Genomic DNA, 17796 nt, shown 5'->3' with positions numbered 1-17796 from the left:
CTTAGAGTCTGTCGTGATTGTTGCCCCATCCACTCGAGTGGGGAAGGGATGGAGGGAGTTATGGTTTACAAATAACATCTTGTTTGAAGTGATCATAGATTCTTATGAACCATATGATGTTTAGACTGTGCTTCTCAAAGCTCAGCCTGCCCAAGTAGAGGGGAAAGCTTATGCTGTGGGAGGAAGTAATGGTTACGTTTCTCTCAGTCTTATGTAGTTGTCTTGGAATGTGCACCTCCTTTCCACCCTTCCCCAGATTCTTTTTTTTTTTTGCCTTGCTGAGCGGCATGCGGGGTCTTAGTTCCCGGACCAGGGATTGAACCCGTGCCCCCCTGCATTGGAAGTGAGGAGTCATAACCACTGGACCACCAGGGAAGCCCCCCAGATTCTCTTCTATTTCTATCCTTTTGCGCATTTTAGATGTACAATCTGTGTGTAGTAGAATGTATGGCAAATAGGTGCTCACTAAATGTGTTTGGAATTTCTAGCTTTGATTTTTGGGATTTTGGATGGACTTCAGGGCAATGAGATGAGACATCTGCCTGGCCTTTGCCCTCTAGATGGAGTTTTGTATACCAGAACCAGTCCTGAATTATTCTCCTCAACACTTTAATACCACTACAGTGCTTGAGAGCTACCTGGTAAAAGGAAGTATGTCCTAATTGTTACTGAGCAGATAAAAGCCTCTATCTACTCTTCTGTATGGAAAAGTCTCAGAAGGCAGGGAAAGTTCAGCATCAAAAGCTAACCATAGATCTGTAGTGATAAATTAGTTTCCTCTCTTCCTCAAACTTTCAGGAAGGAACAGTACACTGTCTATTTCTTTCCTACTCTCGTACAGCTGTGTTCTCCCCTTGACAAAAGAGAAGCTATTCAACTTGAACCTTGGGTTGGCTGCTCAGATCTATTTCTCTAAAATAGAAAAATCCCTGCCCCAAAATAAAAGATGAAAATGAAAAGTGGGAATTCCCGGGAGGTCCAGTGTTTAGGACTCGGTGCTTTCACTGCGGTGGCCCAGGTTCAGTCCCTGGTCAGGGAACTAAAACCCCACAAGCCACGTGGCATGGCCAAAAAAATTAAAGAAAATGAAAAGTGATTTTCTGAGCAGCCAAGGTGTCAGCGAAAGAGGCAGACTGGCGTGTAGAGAGTATGCTGTGTGAAGGCATGTGCAGCTGCCTGATTCCAGTAGGGGTTCTTCTATCTGCCGCAGCTGCCTGGGCTTGCAACATGGAAGTACTCCCTCTTCAACACCCTCAGTGACTAATTCAGGCCTTGTGAACCCTTTCCATTATTGTTTGCCAGGGATACCTTCACCTCCCCCTTATCTCGTGTCTGAATTATTGCAGCGTTTTCCTGGCTGGCCTCCCTGACTCTAGGATCTAAGTCCCTGTCCCATGTAAGCTTACTGGCTTTTCAGAATCAGAGTGCAGTTCATTTTGTACTCATTGCTTCCCAGTAAAATTGTAAGCTCTGAGAGGGAGGGACTGATTCTTATACTTCCTTTTTTCTCTTAATCCCTTAGAGTGTTTTATATAGAGTTGAACACAAACATTTTGATTATGTGTTCAAGAAAGATAAAAGCAAAGTAAAATACCATTAGTAACAGGATTATGCATCAGGATTTAGCAAGGAAACATCAAAGATGAAGATTTTTCTGTATATCCTCCACACTGCCAAGCTCAGTGCCAGGCACATAGTAGAAGTTCAATAATTGTTGACTTTATGAAGCCATAGCATTCATTGAGAAATTCTAGGGCTCAGGCTGATGGAATGGGAAAGTGACAGCAATGTGTCAGTACTCCTCTGCCTACTATCAACCCAGCTCTGACCCCAAAGGAACACCCAACAAGGAATAGAATCTTTATTAAATACCAAACTCTCCCTTCCCAAATCTGATCCTACCTGTTTCCAATTTCAGTTAATGATACTACTGTCCTACCAGCCAGCCACCAAAGCTTTGAATTACTTTTGACACCTCCCTACTACACAAAGGAGAGAGCAGAGATTACACATCCAGTTACTGATGTAACTGGATGTGCAACCTCTGCCCTCTCCTTTGTTCCTGCCACCAGTTCCCTGGTTCAGGCCTCATCACCTTTAACTGAGAGGATGGTAGATGCCACCCATCTGATCTTCCCACTAAGTCCTGCCTTTTCCAGTTCCTTCTATCCATAGGCAGCTAGTGTAATCCAGACTGGTGCACAATTGATCATGTATCTTATTCCCTGACTTAAAAAATCTTTATGATTCTCCATCTCCTATGTATTAAAGTTCAAATTCCTTAATAAGATATTCAAGGACCTCCAGTGATTAGACCCCAGCCTTCCATTCCACTCTCATGCCCCAGTCCTCCCCTTTAGACACCCTATGTTGACTACTTGTCTTTCTCTATAACTGACCTCTATGTCCTTCTGCTGCTCTCTTTGCTTATGTTATTTCCTATGTCTAAAAACCCCTTCATTCTCGTATTTCTTTATTGGCTGAGTCGGGTCTTAGTTGCGGCACTCCGGATCTTTCCTTGCGGCACTCGGGCTTCTCTCTAGCTGTGGCGTGTGGGCTCCAGAGCGTGTGGACTCTGTAGTTGTGGCCCACGTGCGCTCAGTAGTTGCGGCACTCGGGCTTAGTTGCCCCGCAGCATGTAGGATCTTAGTTCCCCAACCAGGGATCGAACCAGCGTCCCCTGCATTGCAAGATGGATTCTTAACCACTGGACCACCAGGGAAGTCCCCCTCTTCATTCTCTGACAAAAGGCAACGTAGTGCAATGGTTAAGAACATGAATTCAGGCACAAATGTCTTTGACTCCTGGTTTTGCCACCCATTGGCTGTGTAAACTTGGGCTATTTACCTAAAACTCTGTGCCATAGTTTTTGCATTTATAAAATGGGCATAATAGTACTTATTTCATAGGGTTGTTATGATGGAGCAAATAAATGACTTCAGCTAGGCATCATCTCTACCTTTTTCCAGGCATCCTTTACTATCCCTCTGCTGCAGTTATATGTGTTCATGTCTTAACTCCCTCTGGACTAAGTTTTTTAAGGATCCTTGACAGTTATCTTTGTATCTCTTACCACTCAATGCCTTGAACAGAATGAGAATTTATTAAAAATGTTAGTGAAATGTGAGTTAATTTTGGGCTACACAGTATACACCAGTAATACAGTACCACTCAGATGAGGACAGTAGGAGGGTGGAAGGTAAGTATATGACTGAGTTGAGTATTATGTGCCTGCCATGAGCTTGGCACTGGGAATTCAGCAGTGAAGAAGGCCCAGACTAAAGTTCAAGGAGCTTCTAACCTAGAAAGGGATAAGATTTTGTGCTGTGTGCTAAGGTGGTGAATTATGAGGGGAAGGGAGGTGCTGAAGGGATTCCAGAATGGCCCCGGGTAGTTGGGCAGGGTAAGATGATGGTTAAGTTTGATCAGAAAATATAGAGCAAAAGGAAATGTGACTGCGTTCTTTACCCCAGCAGATCTCTTGAATTTCCTTCCTGACAACATGCTTTTTGGGGAAGACATGAGATGCTGATACGACTTGGCACTTCTCCTCTGAGCATCCATAGAAAATGACCTTTCTGCTCAAAATTATTTCTTTTCTTTCCACTATGTGAGCCTGCGTTTGCTTCTTCCATCCTCAGTACCTGCTTCTATTCAGTCTGTCTGTCAGCAATGCCTACAATATGCTGGGCTCTTGGCTAGGCCCTGGGGCTGCAGAAAGGAACCTCACTCTCAAGGGATTCATGGACAAAATCCAGTGAACAGACCATGACTAAACAGTGTGATCGGTGCTGTGCCCATGTGTGTTAACCACAGAGTACCAGCCTGAGGAGTTGGGGGAGGCATCCCCTAGGCAATGAACCCACTAGAATCAAGTCTTAATGATTGGACAAAAGCTCTTGTCACCCAAGAAAGAGTGAGGCCTGCCTTCAATTGAACAGCTGATGCAAATCTCAGAGCTTGTGAGACAGAACACCCTGGAATGACTCCACTTTATCCCCATCTCCTTTCCCCTTCAGCCAAGATCCATTTGCCACCCCTCCCCCAGCACTGGCTGCATTGCTGTGGCCACATTAAGACTTGGCCCCAGATGGAGGATGAGTGAGGAAGCCGTTGTACCAATATGGCTGAGTGAAGCTGCCGAAGGCCCTAGAAGGAGGAAGTGGATAAGTGCCTTATCCAAAAGGATACAGCAGCCTCAGGTCTTATCAGGGGGCAGGAGCTTCCTCACTCCTTCCCCCACCTCTGACCAAGTCACAGTGTGCCTCGGCAGTGCAGGCAGCTGTGTGGGGGGAGGAGGAGCTATAGAACTGTGGGCTAGAGTGGAGGTGTACAGACCAGCTGGTTCATGATTGCACTATCCCAAGCAGGAAGCAATGGTGGCTTAGACTAGCATGGTGGTAGTGGAAATGGGGTGAAGATTCAAGAGACATAGTTGAAAGGCAGAACCAACAGGACTTGATGATAAAATACTCTCAAGAAAAGGGAGGAGTCGACTTTCAGCCATAAGCATCCACCCCCCAGAGTGGCCTCACCCCCTTCCTGGCAATCCTAGAAACCATATGGGTCCAGGACCTAGAGCCCTTTACTCTGCCTACTACTCAGCAAGTGGGTTTCAGTTTGATAAGAAAAGACTTCCTGTGGTGGAACTGAAAGGAAGAGGAAGGAGCTAACCCATTCCTGCCTAGGAGGTTGTGGGAGAAGGAAGATGGCCAGAGCTTTGTGTCCACTTCATGCCCTCTGGCTTCTGGAGTGGGTGCAGCTGCTCTTGGGACCCGGTGCTGCACCTCCAACCTGGGCCTTGAACCTGGACCCAGTGCGACTCACCTTCTACACAGGCCCCAATGGCAGCTACTTTGGGTTTTCATTGGACTTCTACAAGGACAGCCATGGGAGGTGAGCCCTGGGGGACTCCCCCACCATCACTGCTTCTCTGGGTCTTGACTTCCCCATTTGTGATAGCAGTTGAGCAAAGTGATTTCTAGGGTCTATTTGGGCTGAGTTCCTGTTAGGAATACTGGGGAGGGACTAGCTCAGGTGAAGGTGTCAACGAGAGGCAGCACTGGGGAGCTGGGCAGAGCAAGGACAAAGGGAAGACAAAAGTTGATGCTTTATTTTTTTCCCCAAGGGTCAGTTTTATGACCCACTCCACCCTCATCCTTTTGAAATACAGAGGAGCACATGTCTTAAATTGACTTGCAGAACTATGAAATTGTCTATCCACCCCCCCACCTTGTTTTTCTATTCCAACCCCCTCATCCCCATAAAAATTATAGATATTTGAAAAGAAGCAATAGGGCATTCATGGTTGGGATGGATCAGGCTGCAAAATCAGACAGCTAAGATTAGAGTCCTGGCTCTTCCTCTTGATAGGAACTACCCTGAGCTAGTTACTTATTGAAGTGAGTGCTTCAGGGCTTCAGGGAGTGGCAATGGCAGATGGCCTTCAAGTATCAGCCCCTTGGGAAATTTCCTCTGCTGAAGAGAGCCACCTCCCCCAAAGCTCCCCCACTTCCAAATGTGGCCTAGGAACAATGACTGATCGATGAGGAGTGTGGAGAGAGGGGAAAGGTTTAGGGTCCGGCTCTCTCACCTCAACTCCAGACAGTTCTGAAGGGTCCTTCTAGCTCCAGAGTTCCCAGGGCATTAGCCCATGGCTGTTATTGGGCCTGAATCTCAGCTCGGCTCCCTCCTCTGCCCACTCGTGCTTCTTTCCCCTCCTTTCCACAGATATTGGTCTCATGGGCATTACTTAATAAACATTCTGCACACTAAAAAAAAAAAAAATTATAGCATTTTTTGGAGCACTCATATATTATTTGGGTGGCACTGTGCTGAATGTTCCTCTTACGTTTATTTCATTTACTTCTGACAGCATTTATTGGTTGGTATTGTCCACCTTTTACATACGGTACAGCTGTGATTTGAACCTAGATCTACTAGAGTCCTCAGAGGTGTCAGCACCCCCCCACCCACTTTAGAGGTGACCACTAGCTTAATTCTTCGCCGTTAAAACTCACCCTCAGGAAGGGATCTGATAACAGTTCAGACAGACATATTAGGGTGCATATAAACCCATGGCTTTTGGCGGCAGGTGTTAGGGAATGTAGATGTGTACAGAGTTTAGGAGGTCTCTAAAGGCAAGGATATCAAAACCCTGGTGTTCAAATCGAACCAAATGGTTATAGTCTCAGCTTTACCCTTAATTCCGCGGGTTGCTGTGGGCATATGATTTCCCTCGCTGGAAGTCAGTTTCACTGACCATAAAATGAAGAGACTGGCCTCTGCGGTCTGTGAGGTTTCACTGAGGAAAGATGACCCAGGGACCCACCCCAAGGCACACTGCCCTCCCGGGTAGTGCTCCCAGCGCGGGCACTGGGGAATGGGGTATGCTGGAATCCGCGCAGCGCTCACCCAGCTTTCTTATGCAGCGTGTCCATCGTGGTGGGCGCCCCACGGACCCTGGGCCTCAGCCAGGAGGAGACAGGCGGCGTTTTCCTGTGCCCCTGGAAGGCCGAGGGCGACCAGTGTACCTCGCTGCCCTTCGACCTCAGTGAGTCTCGCACAAGGAGGGAAAGGGAGGGGCTACAGGGAGAGCGGACAGCTGGGCTTCAGCACCCCACCCCTTCTTGTGCCCTCCAGATGATGAGACGCGAAGCGTAGGCACCCAAACTTTCCAAACCTTCAAGGCCCGTCAAGGACTAGGGGCGTCGGTCGTTAGTTGGAGCGACATCGTTGTGGTGGGCGCTACGGGACTGGGCTCAGGGAGCAGACAGAGGGCGGGGACACGTGGAGGCGGGGAACCCGAGTCCCGCCCCTTCCCCACTATCCTGTGGCCCTGCTTCAGGCCTGCGCCCCCTGGCAGCACTGGAACGTCCTGGAAAAGGCCGAGGAGGCTGAGAAGACGCCCGTAGGTGGCTGCTTCGTGGCTCAGCTGCAGAACGGCGGCCGCGCGGAGTACTCACCCTGCCGGGCCAACATCATGAGCCGGGTTTACGAGAGAAATTACTTCAGTGAGCTCAGCTCTCCGTTTTGGCTCCGCCCACTCGCGGCGGTTTAGCCCCGCCCTTAATCTGATCCTTCCCTCCCTCCAGCTCCCCCAAACCCTGCTTTCAGCCTGGCATCGCCCAGTGACCCAGCTCCTGGCTCCACCCCGCACGCCCCCAGCCCGGGAGCCGCTTCAAGGCCACGCCACCGTATTACCCCGTGGCCCCGCCCCCATATGACTCCACCTCCCGGCCCCGCCCAGGCCCCAGGGCCTGCTTCTTCACAGACCCTTCCTTCTTGCCTCCTCTAGGCGGAGACAAGCGCTACTGTGAAGCCGGCTTCAGCTCCGTGGTCACTCAGGCGAGTAGGGATCATAAACGGCGTGGGGGCGGCTCCCAAACAGGACCCCCTCTCACCTCCAGGGCTTCCTTTTCAGGCTGGGGAGTTGGTGCTTGGGGCCCCTGGCGGCTTCTATTTCCTAGGTACGTGCCCATCCGTACACCTCCCTCCCTTCTCTCGGCCTGGGTAGACCCCAGGCGTCTGGGGCCCCACACCAGCTGTCCCTCGCTCCCTAGGTCTCCTGGCGCGGGCTCCAATTGTCGATATCATCTCGAGTTACCGCCCGGGCACCCTCTTGTGGCACGTGCCCACCCAGCAGCTCACCTTCGACTACAGCCACCCAGAGTACTTCGACGGCTACCGGGGTAACCCTGGCACCTCCCTTCGAGGCTTCCCAGCACTCTAAGTGTCACCGCCGGTCAGGTCCTGCCCCTGTGGGAACTCCCCCTCGCCAACCCTGGCTGGCCAGCTCCAGCGCTAAGGCGCCCCCATCCTCTGCTCCCGCAGCTCCCCTTCCCCACCCTCTGCAGACCGCCCAGCTCCCATACACCCCACCTCGACTTCCCGCCCTGGATTCGCTTCACGGCCTAGGGCAGGTCTCCGTGGCCTCGATTTTCCAGTCTACACAATGCAGGATTTAGACCGGGTGGTCTCTGAGTCTCCTCTCTCTCGGCCCCCTCCCTGCTTCACCCTCCCGGAAAGGCTAATTCGCGCTGTGTCTTCAGGGTACTCGGTGGCTGTAGGCGACTTCGACGGGAATCCAAACACTACAGGCAAGAAATTCACTTAGGGGCTGGGGTTGGGGAATCCCGGAAAGGAGCACCTCTAAGACCCGCACCGAAATCTCCCTGGAATGAGGAATGGCGGGCGGGAGGCGGGTAGAGATTCCAAGGACCTCACTCGCTGGGCCCGGCTCTCCCCAGAGTTTGTCTTCGGTGCCCCTACCTGGAGCTGGACCCTGGGAGCGGTGAGTGCCCTCTGCCCACCACTCAGTGTCCCGAAGCCACTGACTTCACTCTTCAGCCTGATATCCCCACCTAAACCTCCTGCCCTTCTGCGGCGGGGGCGACAATAACGCGTTCCTGTGCGTTGTCCGCGCAGGTGGAAATTTTGGGCTCGTACCACCAGACGCTGCACCGGCTGCACGGAGAGCAGGTGGGCGTCGGGTCCCCTTGGGGGTGGCCAAGGCTGGGGGATTGAGACCGTAGTATATTCCGCGGGACATGGTGGGGGCAAAGTCCAAGAGAGGGTACCGAGTCCGGGGACAGAAAGTAAGGTGCGGCCGGGCTTCCTACAGATGGCTTCGTATTTCGGGCACTCAGTGGCGGTCACTGACGTCAACAGGGACGGGTGAGAAGCTGGGCGCCCCCACCCCTACCCAGTTGGGTCCCAAATTACCAAAGGCGTTGACTGCCCTCGGTCTCCTCCTTTCCTAGCCCTCACTCCCACGTGACCACCGAGGGGAGCGGGAGGGCGAGGGTGGGCGAGATTTGGCTCTGGCCCGCAGCGTCCCCCTACCCCCCACCCCGCCCCCGCCACGTAACCGCCCGTCGGGCCCGCAGGAGGCATGACCTCTTGGTGGGCGCGCCGCTGTACATGGAGAGCCGTGCTGACCGCAAGCTGGCCGAGGTGGGGCGCGTGTACTTGTTCCTGCAGACTCGAGGCCCCCACGCGCTGGGCGCCCCCAGCCTCCTGCTGACCGGCACGCAGCTCTATGGGCGATTTGGCTCAGCCATCGCGCCTCTGGGCGACCTCAACCGGGATGGCTACAACGGTAAGGGATGAGAGGAGCCCCACTTGCTACACAGGGGTTTACAGCCACAATGATCTTGGATTCGACCCGAGGGCAGCAGGAGCCAGGAAGGGCTCTGAGCAGGAGAGAGTTAAAGGAGACTAATTGGGATTTGTTTGCATTAGTCCAGGCAAGAGGTGGTGACTGCCTGGATGTGGGCTTTGGCAGCGGAGTTAGAGATGAAGGTGATTTCAAGATATTTATTACTTAGATTATTAGGACTTGATAGGTGACTGGATGTGGGGCTAAGAGAGAGAGGAGTTGGGTGGGTGGTGGTGCCCTTCACTGCCTGGAACTCAAGCCATGCAACAGGTCTGGGGTGAGATCAGCAATTCAGCTCTGGACTTGTTTGATTTTTTTTTTTTTTTTTTTTGGCTGTGCGGTGTGGCTTGCAGGATCTTAGTTCCCTGACCAGGGATCGAACCCAGGCCTCTGGCAGTGAGAGCATCGGGTCCTAACCACTGGACTGCCAGGGAATTCCCTGGACTTGTTTGATCTTGAAGGGCTTGGGAACATTAGGCAGACATACCCAGAGAACAGCTGGGTGTGGCTTCCCCCACTTCCAGCAGAGAGGTCTGAGTGGGAGATAGGGGACTGGGGAGAGTCAGTGAGGTCCTGGGAGCTTGCGAAGTGTGAAGAGGCCCAGGACAGAGCCCTGGGGAGCAAGAGCATTTAGGGGACTCCCAGAGAAAGTGAGTCTGGAAAGGAGACAGAGGAATGTTCAGAGAGGTAGGAGGAAAACCAGGAGATCTGATAGCCCAGAATTCAAAGGAAGAGTGCTTTAAGCAGGAGGAAGCTGGGTCAGTGGCTCCAGATGCTGCTGAAAGGTACAATTAGATGGGGCTGGAGAAGAAAGTATTCACGGGCTTTAACAAGAAGGAGGTCATTGGTGACAGTGACAAGAACCGATTCAGGGCTGGGTAGGGACCAAAGCCAGAATGCCAGGAGGCAAGGTATGAATGGAGGGGAAGAACTGAGGGCAGCCAGGGTAGACCAGTCTTTCAACCAGTTTGTGAATGGAAAAAGAGAAAGGTGATTACTGAAAGGAGATGAGGGTCAAGGGAAGGTTATTTTAATTTCAAAGAATATGGAGTAGGTTGAATGTGGAGGAAAATGATCTTATGGGGAAATGGGGTCGTGCAGTGAGCTGGAGGAGGGTCCCTGCAATGCCTGAGGGATGCAGGGGTGGGATGCTCAGCCCAGTGGCAGGTGTAGGAGGGACACCTATTCCAGGGTCAAATGGGGAGAGGAGGAAAAAGTGGGTGTGGAGTTATAACAACAGTTGGGCTGCTTCTCTTTGTGAACGAAGTGGGGGGCTGGGAGCTTGACTGAATGGAGAAGGTCTGAAATAGGTGCTGAGCAGAAAACGCCGAGGGACTGCTGGGCAGCATCAAGGTCCCTAGTGAAGGCTGGAGGTCAGGAATTCATGGTGCTCCATATGGTGGGGTCTGGCCAGGCTTGCCCAGGACTGGCAATGGGGCAGGACGGCTGAGGATACGGTGAGGGTGATTGAATGACCAGAAAATAAGTGAAGAGATGAGGAAGCCAAAGATCAGGAGACAGTGGAGGCCCAGAGCCTGAGGACAAGACTGGTCTGAGTGGTCTATTTGGATGAATTCTGTGTACCTCGATCAGAAAAATCAATAAAGATTTTTAAAAGAAAACAACTGCACAGGAAACATAGCATAAAGTCAGAAGACAAAGGAAAGGCAATTACAGCATATATATCAAAGATTTTAATTGCTATCACATGCAAAGAATTCTTACAGATTAATAAGATTATGATGATTATTAAATTTTCAAGAGTGATCTTAAAAGTTATTAGTGATGACGAGCCCATGGTATGACTCTGGATTTGCATGGTGGGAGTGGAGTGGGGTGAAGACCCCCAGGTGAAGAAGGGGCAAATATTTAATAGGTCTTGGTCACTTAATCTTCTGGGACTCTATCTTCTCATCTAAAATGGGAATAATAATGCCTGATTTTCAGGATTAAGTGAAATCGTGTCATTATATTTTCCTCAATAGATAGTGAGGGCTGTTATTGTTTTTACAATAATCAGACTTGATGGGTCTCCCTCCTACCCAATTGTAAACTCCTGGAGGGGGGGGGGGCAGCTCTCTCCTTGACCCAGACCTCTGCCTTCCTCTCCTGGTCCCCTGGAGTCTGCCCAGAGAAGGAGCTCAGGAAAGTTTTACAGGGCCATCTGGAGAGACTGGATAACAAACAGCCACCCCCTTTCTGTTGCTCCTTCCAGATGTTGCTGTGGCCGCCCCCTATGGGGGTCCCAGCGGTCGAGGCCAAGTGTTGGTGTTCCTGGGTCAGAGTGAGGGACTTAACTCACACCCTTCCCAGGTCCTGGACAGCCCCTTCCCCACAGGCTCTGGCTTTGGCTTCTCCCTTCGAGGTGCCACAGACATCGATGACAATGGATACCCAGGTGCCCCTGGACTGCCTCCAGCTAGACAGGAAGGGCCCTTGGGCATTAGCTGGAGATGCTGAGACACAGCCAGGGGCTTGAACCTGACCTGGTGCCCCACTGAGAGCTCTGACCTGTCTGTGGGGCTGGGGGTGCAGAGCAAACCTTTTATGGGGGTGGTAGTGTGGGGAAGTTCTGGGAAGATGAAGTGAGGATGCCATACCCCCTCTAGTTAACAATTCTGACACCTCCCCTCCTTCCCACAATGTCTATAGACCTGCTGGTGGGAGCTTACGGGGCCAACAAGGTTGTTGTGTACAGGTGAGCACTGACTCCAGGGGCGGGGAGGGGGAGGACCCACACCACCAGAGGAGACTAGGCCAGGAGGGGCCACAAGGCAAGCTTCCTGCATCCCACCAGGGCTCAGCCGGTGGTGATGGCCACTGTCCAGCTGCTGGTGCAAGATTCGCTGAATCCTGCTGTGAAGAATTGTGTCCTGCCCCAGACCGAGACGCCAGTGAGCTGGTGAGGAGACAGAGGGCATGGGCCAGGCAGGATCTGGGACCTCAGTGCGGGGACCCTAGCCCCTGAGCCCCATTCACATCTTTGCAGCTTTAACATCCAGATGTGTGTGGGAGCCACTGGACACAACGTTCCCAAGAAGCTGCGTGAGTGGCACCATGGGGACAGGAGGGAGGTGAACCTGGGCTCCCCTGGAGGCTGGCCGGGGAGACCCTGATACTTCCTGCTTGCCCGGCCAGGCCTAAATGCTGAGCTGCAGCTGGACCGGCAGAAGCCCCGCCAGGGCCGGCGGGTGCTACTGCTGGCCTCTCAACAGGCGGGCACCATCCTGGGCTTGGATCTGAGCGGGAGGCACGGCCCCACCTGCCACACCACCAAGGCCTTCCTCCGAGTATGCCCGGCTGGGAACGGGCAGGGCTGGGTGTGCAGAGCCTGTTCATCCAGCCCTGGGGCATTGGGCTGGGTGCTGCACGGGGTGGTCAGTGGGACACACGTAGTAGGGTACATGGTAGCAAGACGGCCTGACTCTTGCCCCCTCACTAGGATGAGGCCGACTTCCGGGACAAGCTGAGCCCCATCGTGCTCAGCTTCAATGTGTCCCTGCAGCCTGAGAAGGATGGACTAGCCCCTGCTCTCATGTTGCATGGAGACACCCACATCCAGGAACAGGTAGGGGTGGGCAGGTGCAGGCAAGGGAGGTGGAGGACCCCTCCACCCAGAAAGTCAGGGTTAGGGTTAGTGTCCAAATCGTATTGCGAACCCCCAAACCTAGATGTCACCTCTAATCTCTGATGTTACTCTCAACCCTGATGAAAACCCCCAAATCTCAATATCCCATAAACCCCAAATGTCGATGTCACCTCTAAACTCTGATATAAACCCATAAACCCTGATGTCATTATCAAAGCCCTGACATCATCCCAAACCCTGATGCAAACCCCAAAGCTCTGATGTCATCTCCAACCTCCTTTTCCTTCTCAGACCTTCTAATTCCCTAAGCCCTGATGTGCCCCCAAACTTACCCACACACCTGATGTGCCCCCTCTAGACCCGCATCATTCTGGACTGTGGGGAAGACGACCTGTGTGTGCCACAGCTCCAGCTCACTGCCAGCGTGTGAGGAGACCGCCCGCTCTACCCGACCCTGGCCCTGTCTACCCCGATGACACCCCCTCCCCACCTGGCTCCTGATACTGTCCTCAGCCCCTCTCCTCCTCCCAGACCCTGGGCTTGGACCCGGACTCCTCGGCTTTACTCCTTTCTCCCCACAGGACAGGCTCCCCGCTCCTCATTGGAGCCGATAACGTGCTGGAGCTGCAGATGGAGGCGGCCAACGAGGGTGAGGGAGCCTACGAGGCCGAGCTGGCTGTGCACCTGCCTCCAGGCGCACACTACATGCGGGCCCTCAGCAACATCGAGGTGAGGCCCCCACCCCGGGGCACTGTCGGGGACCTGGAAGGTGCAGGAGCCTTGATTCTCATCTCCCACCTGAGAGCTCCCACTTCTCTTATGCTTTCCTTTAAAAGCTGTGATTTTTTTTTTTTCTTTTTAATTCGGAAGAGGAACATTTGCTAATGGCAAAAAATTCAAGAACTCGATTATAAAACCCAAACCAAAAATGGCTCAGGAAATAAATGTTAACAGGAACCTCTGTTAACATTTGGTGAATTTCCTTCCAGTCTTTTTTCTCAGCATCAACACTTTATTTATTTATTTATTTTATTGACGTAGTTTATAATAATGGGGTTATACTCCATGTAATGTTTTGTGGGTTTTATTTCCAAAAAAAAAAAATCATTAAAAAGAATAAGGTGCTGCAGTAATACATAAAGTGGAATGTGACAGTCCTTGAACTCCCACCCTGGCATCCTCCCCTCCCTGAGTTTCCAAGGGAGCTTAAATATATATGGGATGCTCTGTAACCATCTTCTTTCTCGGGACTGCCTCTCTGAAGGGCTTTGAGAGGATCATCTGTAACCAGAAGAGGGAGAATGAGACCAAGGTGGTACTGTGTGAGCTGGGCAACCCCATGAAGAGGAACGCCCAGGTGAGGCCGCCCAATCCTGAGTGCTGGGTCTCCTCCACCAGGGGTTCATAGGCAGCTGGGTTTTAGGGGCTGGGTTTGGAGTCAGATGGCTCCAGGCTAGAATCCTGGTCCTCCCACTCCCTAGCTGTGTGTTCTTGGGTGAGTGACACCCTTTCTGAGTGGGCTTCTGAACAAAATGGAGGTAATAATGGTGACCTTGGAGGATGAGGACCACAGGCCACATTCAGAGTGGGCATTTGGGCAGTGACTTTGGCTCTCCCCATGTCTCAGATAGGAATCACGATGTTGGTGAGTGTGGGGAACCTGGAAGAGGCTGGGGAGCACGTGTCCTTCCGGCTGCAGATCAGGAGGTACTAGACTGGGAAGCACTCCGTTCCCCTATCTGATCTCCACACAGAGACCCTCAGACACCCTCCAAACATAAGGGTCTTCTGGGATGTCTGCTCTTTAGACTTCCCTCTTCCCTTTCTTCCTCAGAGACTTGTTTCTGAGTTTTGGAGCCCTAGAGGAAGTTCTTTTCTAGGTCTAACTTTAGTGTGGCATGCTGTTTGTGGAGTTAGCTCTTCCTGAGGCCTCTGAAATTCTGGCCCAGCCCCAGAGAGTCCTCATGTTCACTGGCCTAGTGTCCCTGATCTGTTTCTCCTCATCCCCCTCCCTTACAGCAAGAACAGCCAGAATCCAAACAGTGAGATGGTGATGCTGGATGTGCCAGTTCGGGCAGAGGCCCATGTGGAGCTGAGAGGGTGAGAGGCCAGGGATGGAAGAGGGAGTTAGTAGGCATAGCCCTAAGGTTCCGGGGTCCTGGGCAAGCCCCCATGGGCAAGTCAGGGGATCAAGCTCACTTGGGGAGTGTCGGGCCCCTGCAGGAACTCCTTTCCAGCCTCCCTGGTGGTGGCAGCAGAAGAAGGCAAGAGGGAGAAGAGCTCGGACAGCTGGGGCCCCAAAGTGGAGCACACCTATGAGGTAGGGAGGAGCCTCCGCGCCCCAGGCTAGAGCGGGAGGGCCCCAGGGGCTGGTCTAGGTGCTGAGCCTCCTAACATCCTGCCGCCACCACCCCGCCAGCTCCACAACAATGGCCCTGGTGCTGTAAATGGCCTCCGCCTCAACCTCCACCTCCCCGGCCAGTCCCAGCCCTCCGACCTGCTCTACATCCTGGATATACAGCCCCGGGGAGGCCTTCAGTGCTCCCCACAACCGTCTCCCAACCCCCTCAAGGTGAGAGCCTGGGTGAATCCCCAGCCCATCAAACAGGCCCCCTCTAGGAGGGCTGGGAGATGGGCAGAGTGTCGGACCTGATGGCCTCTTTGCCTCCCCAGCTGGATTGGGGGCTGCCCACCTCCAGCCCTTCCCCGGCCCATCACAAGCGGGACCGCAGACAGGCTCTCCTGCCAGAGCAGGAGCAGCCCTCGAGGCTTCAAGGTCCAGTTTTTGTGGTGAGCAGGCTCTGTGGTCTCCAGCTGGGGCCTCCCTGGGGCCCAGGGGCAGCGGGGATGGGAGGCAGGGAGGGAGGGGGGGGTGGTGTGAGGTAGGCCTCGTGTGGGCCACTGTGGTCCCACAGAGTCCTCCGAGTGAATAGGAAGGATTGTGCTGGTCTTGTGTCTAGGGCAGGGTGGGGGGCACTTGCATATTTTAAGGTTTCCAGTACATTAAAGAAAATGAATAAATGCCAAAGCAGGTTTACAAAAAGGCTGGGTATTGAACCCTGTGTGATTGACCCACTTCTCTCCTCCCTCTCCCTGCATCTCCGGGACTGTGTGAGCAATCTCATTCAGAGATAACGTCCCAAGCTTGAATCTGAGTCCCTTCCCGAGGAGGAGGCCCGGCCTGAGCTCCCTGACCCCCCAGCCCCCTCTGTCTTGGGTCCTACGGTGAGAGGGTGATGGGTCAGGAGGGGCTGGGGACCAATGACACATCCCCTCAGAGCTGCGATTCGGCGCCCTGTACTGTGGTGCAGTGTGAGCTGCAGGAGATGGCGCGCGGGCAGCGGGTCATGGTCACGGTGCTGGCCTTCCTGTCGCTGCCCAGCCTCCGCCAGGTGGGCCGGGATGCGGGCGGGCGGGGTCCTCTGGAGGCGGGGACTGAGCGTGTTGGGGGAGGGCGGGGCTTCGGGGGCGGGAGAGAGTGAGGGCAGAGTTTACTTTGGAGGGGACGGGGTTAGGCTGGGGGCAGATCTCCCCAGAGGGGAGTCTGGGGCCGGTACTCCCGCCACCAATAGGCCTCGTGTAAATGGCTTTCACCGCCACCCCATCCAGAGGCCCCTGGATCAGTTTGTGCTGCAGTCGCACGCTTGGTTCAACGTCTCCTCCCTTCCCTACGCCGTGCCCGCCCTCAGCCTGCCCAGCGGGGAAGCTCTGGTGAGTGTGGAAGGATGGTGGCAGAAAGGGGTCCCGCGGGTCTCCCACTGGCCTTCCCCTGTGTCCCTGCCCGGCAGGATCGGGGCGTGGCCTCCCTGGGTCTGCGGGGTGGGACAAGTAGGTGGTTTCGCTGGGGGTCACCAGCCCTGCAAGTTTGAGTCTTTGGGAAGGTCAACGTCCCGGTGACTGAGGAGACCCGCGGGTCTCCCCTCAGGTGCAGACACAGCTGCTTCGGGTCCTGGAGGAGAGAGGCATTCCAATCTGGTGGGTGCTGGTAGGCCTGCTGGGTGGCCTGCTGCTGCTCACGTTCCTGGTCCTGGCCATGTGGAAGGTGAGGCGGGAAGGCAGGGTGGGGGAGGCAGAGGGAGATGGTGGCCCAAGTAGGTGACCCAGGGTCCATCTGATCTCCAGCTCCACTATTAGAATGTCACCCTCTAGAGGACCTCTTCCAGGGCACAGATCCCTGGGAGAGGTGGCACTTGAAATTCTAAGGCCCTTAGACCCATTCCCCCTGAGAGCAGGAGTCCCAGGGAATGAGCCCTGCCTTCAGGAAATCCATTAGCCACCGGGAAAGACAGGGTTCACCTCCTCCCTGCTCTGTCCTCCCCACCCCGACTGAGGTGGGAGACCCAGGTCTGATCCAGACCCCGCTGCTTGCTCCTTGTGAGGCCCTGCTGAGTCACTCCCTCCTCTGCGCCTGGACAACATGTGAGCCGTTCTCAAACTCACGTGTCCAAACCCTGGAAAGCCATAGTGCTTTTAGGGAAAACCACACGTTAGACTTACAATAATCAAATATATACCATCTCACGCTTGAGTCATATAGAGACATAATCATCAGTACTTAAAAATTCAGGGAAGTAAAAACAAAATATTTTTTAAAAATTTTGTTAAATGCATTATCCCTAAATGGGGAAAGGCCTCCATTTGATCGTATAGTGGGGTTTGTGTTCTGTGCTGGTCCAAGACGAGGACCTCATGACTGGCTGGTTTCCAGCATACACCCTCCACTGCTGCTCTGGGGCCTAAAGATCACCTTTACACCCTGTCCCCGGCCCCTGTGCACCCCCAGGTTGGCTTCTTCAAGCGGAATCGGCCACCCTTAGAAGAAGATGATGAAGAGGAGTGATGAGCCCATGCATCTCTGTCCGAGCAGGAAGGCTGGGGGTGATGCCTGCTCTGTCCCTTCTTCTCCAGCGAGTGACCCCCAGCTCTGGTCACCCATGGGTAGGAGCTGTTCCATGGAGGGCTCTTGATGTCCTTCCCCACCCGTCAGAGCCAGGTCACCCCCTTTCCTGCTGCCTAATAAAGAGGTTGAGTCCCAACCCCCAGCATG

The 17796-nt window shown here is 53.4% G+C and overlaps 1 protein-coding gene across 2 annotated transcripts; it reads left to right on the top strand.

The window, feature by feature from the left end:
- The first annotated feature begins 4648 nt into the window (after nt 1-4648).
- ITGA2B (integrin subunit alpha 2b) lies at nt 4649-17785 on the top strand. Of its 2 annotated transcripts, none has more exons than XM_082442609.1 (30): nt 4649-4896; nt 6432-6553; nt 6643-6740; nt 6848-7013; nt 7298-7347; nt 7424-7469; nt 7563-7691; nt 8052-8099; nt 8250-8293; nt 8428-8481; nt 8624-8676; nt 8889-9100; nt 11376-11558; nt 11813-11858; nt 11958-12062; nt 12150-12205; nt 12299-12450; nt 12603-12728; nt 13108-13175; nt 13331-13478; nt 14014-14106; nt 14377-14456; nt 14769-14849; nt 14973-15069; nt 15169-15321; nt 15423-15539; nt 16028-16141; nt 16359-16460; nt 16675-16791; nt 17427-17526. In XM_082442609.1, exons 1-30 carry the CDS (start codon nt 4709-4711, stop codon nt 17487-17489), a joined length of 3111 nt encoding a protein of 1036 aa, XP_082298735.1. In that variant the 5' UTR covers nt 4649-4708; the 3' UTR covers nt 17490-17526. The 2 variants fall into 2 exon arrangements, with proteins under 2 accessions (XP_082298735.1, XP_082298734.1); XM_082442608.1 differs by lacking the exon at nt 17427-17526 and adding an exon at nt 17533-17785 and having other exon boundaries at nt 4651-4896.
- Nucleotides 17786-17796: the final 11 nt, after the last annotated feature.

Source organism: Balaenoptera physalus (genome assembly GCF_965194825.1).
Source record: "Balaenoptera physalus genome assembly, chromosome: 20".
Taxonomy (NCBI): Eukaryota; Metazoa; Chordata; class Mammalia; order Artiodactyla; family Balaenopteridae; genus Balaenoptera; species Balaenoptera physalus.
This window is presented reverse-complemented; position numbering and strand designations above follow the sequence as displayed.

What these genes read in the sequence shown, in the direction of transcription:
- ITGA2B (XM_082442609.1), top strand. Translation starts at nt 4,709, where the DNA reads ATGGCCAGAGCTTTGTGTCCACTTCATGCCCTCTGGCTTCTGGAGTGG. An exon ending in ACTGACGTCAACAGGGACGG is followed by an intron (nt 8,677 to 8,888) that starts GTGAGAAGCTGG and finishes TCGGGCCCGCAG; the next exon opens with GAGGCATGACCTCTTGGTGG. An exon ending in AACAAGGTTGTTGTGTACAG is followed by an intron (nt 11,859 to 11,957) that starts GTGAGCACTGAC and finishes GCATCCCACCAG; the next exon opens with GGCTCAGCCGGTGGTGATGG.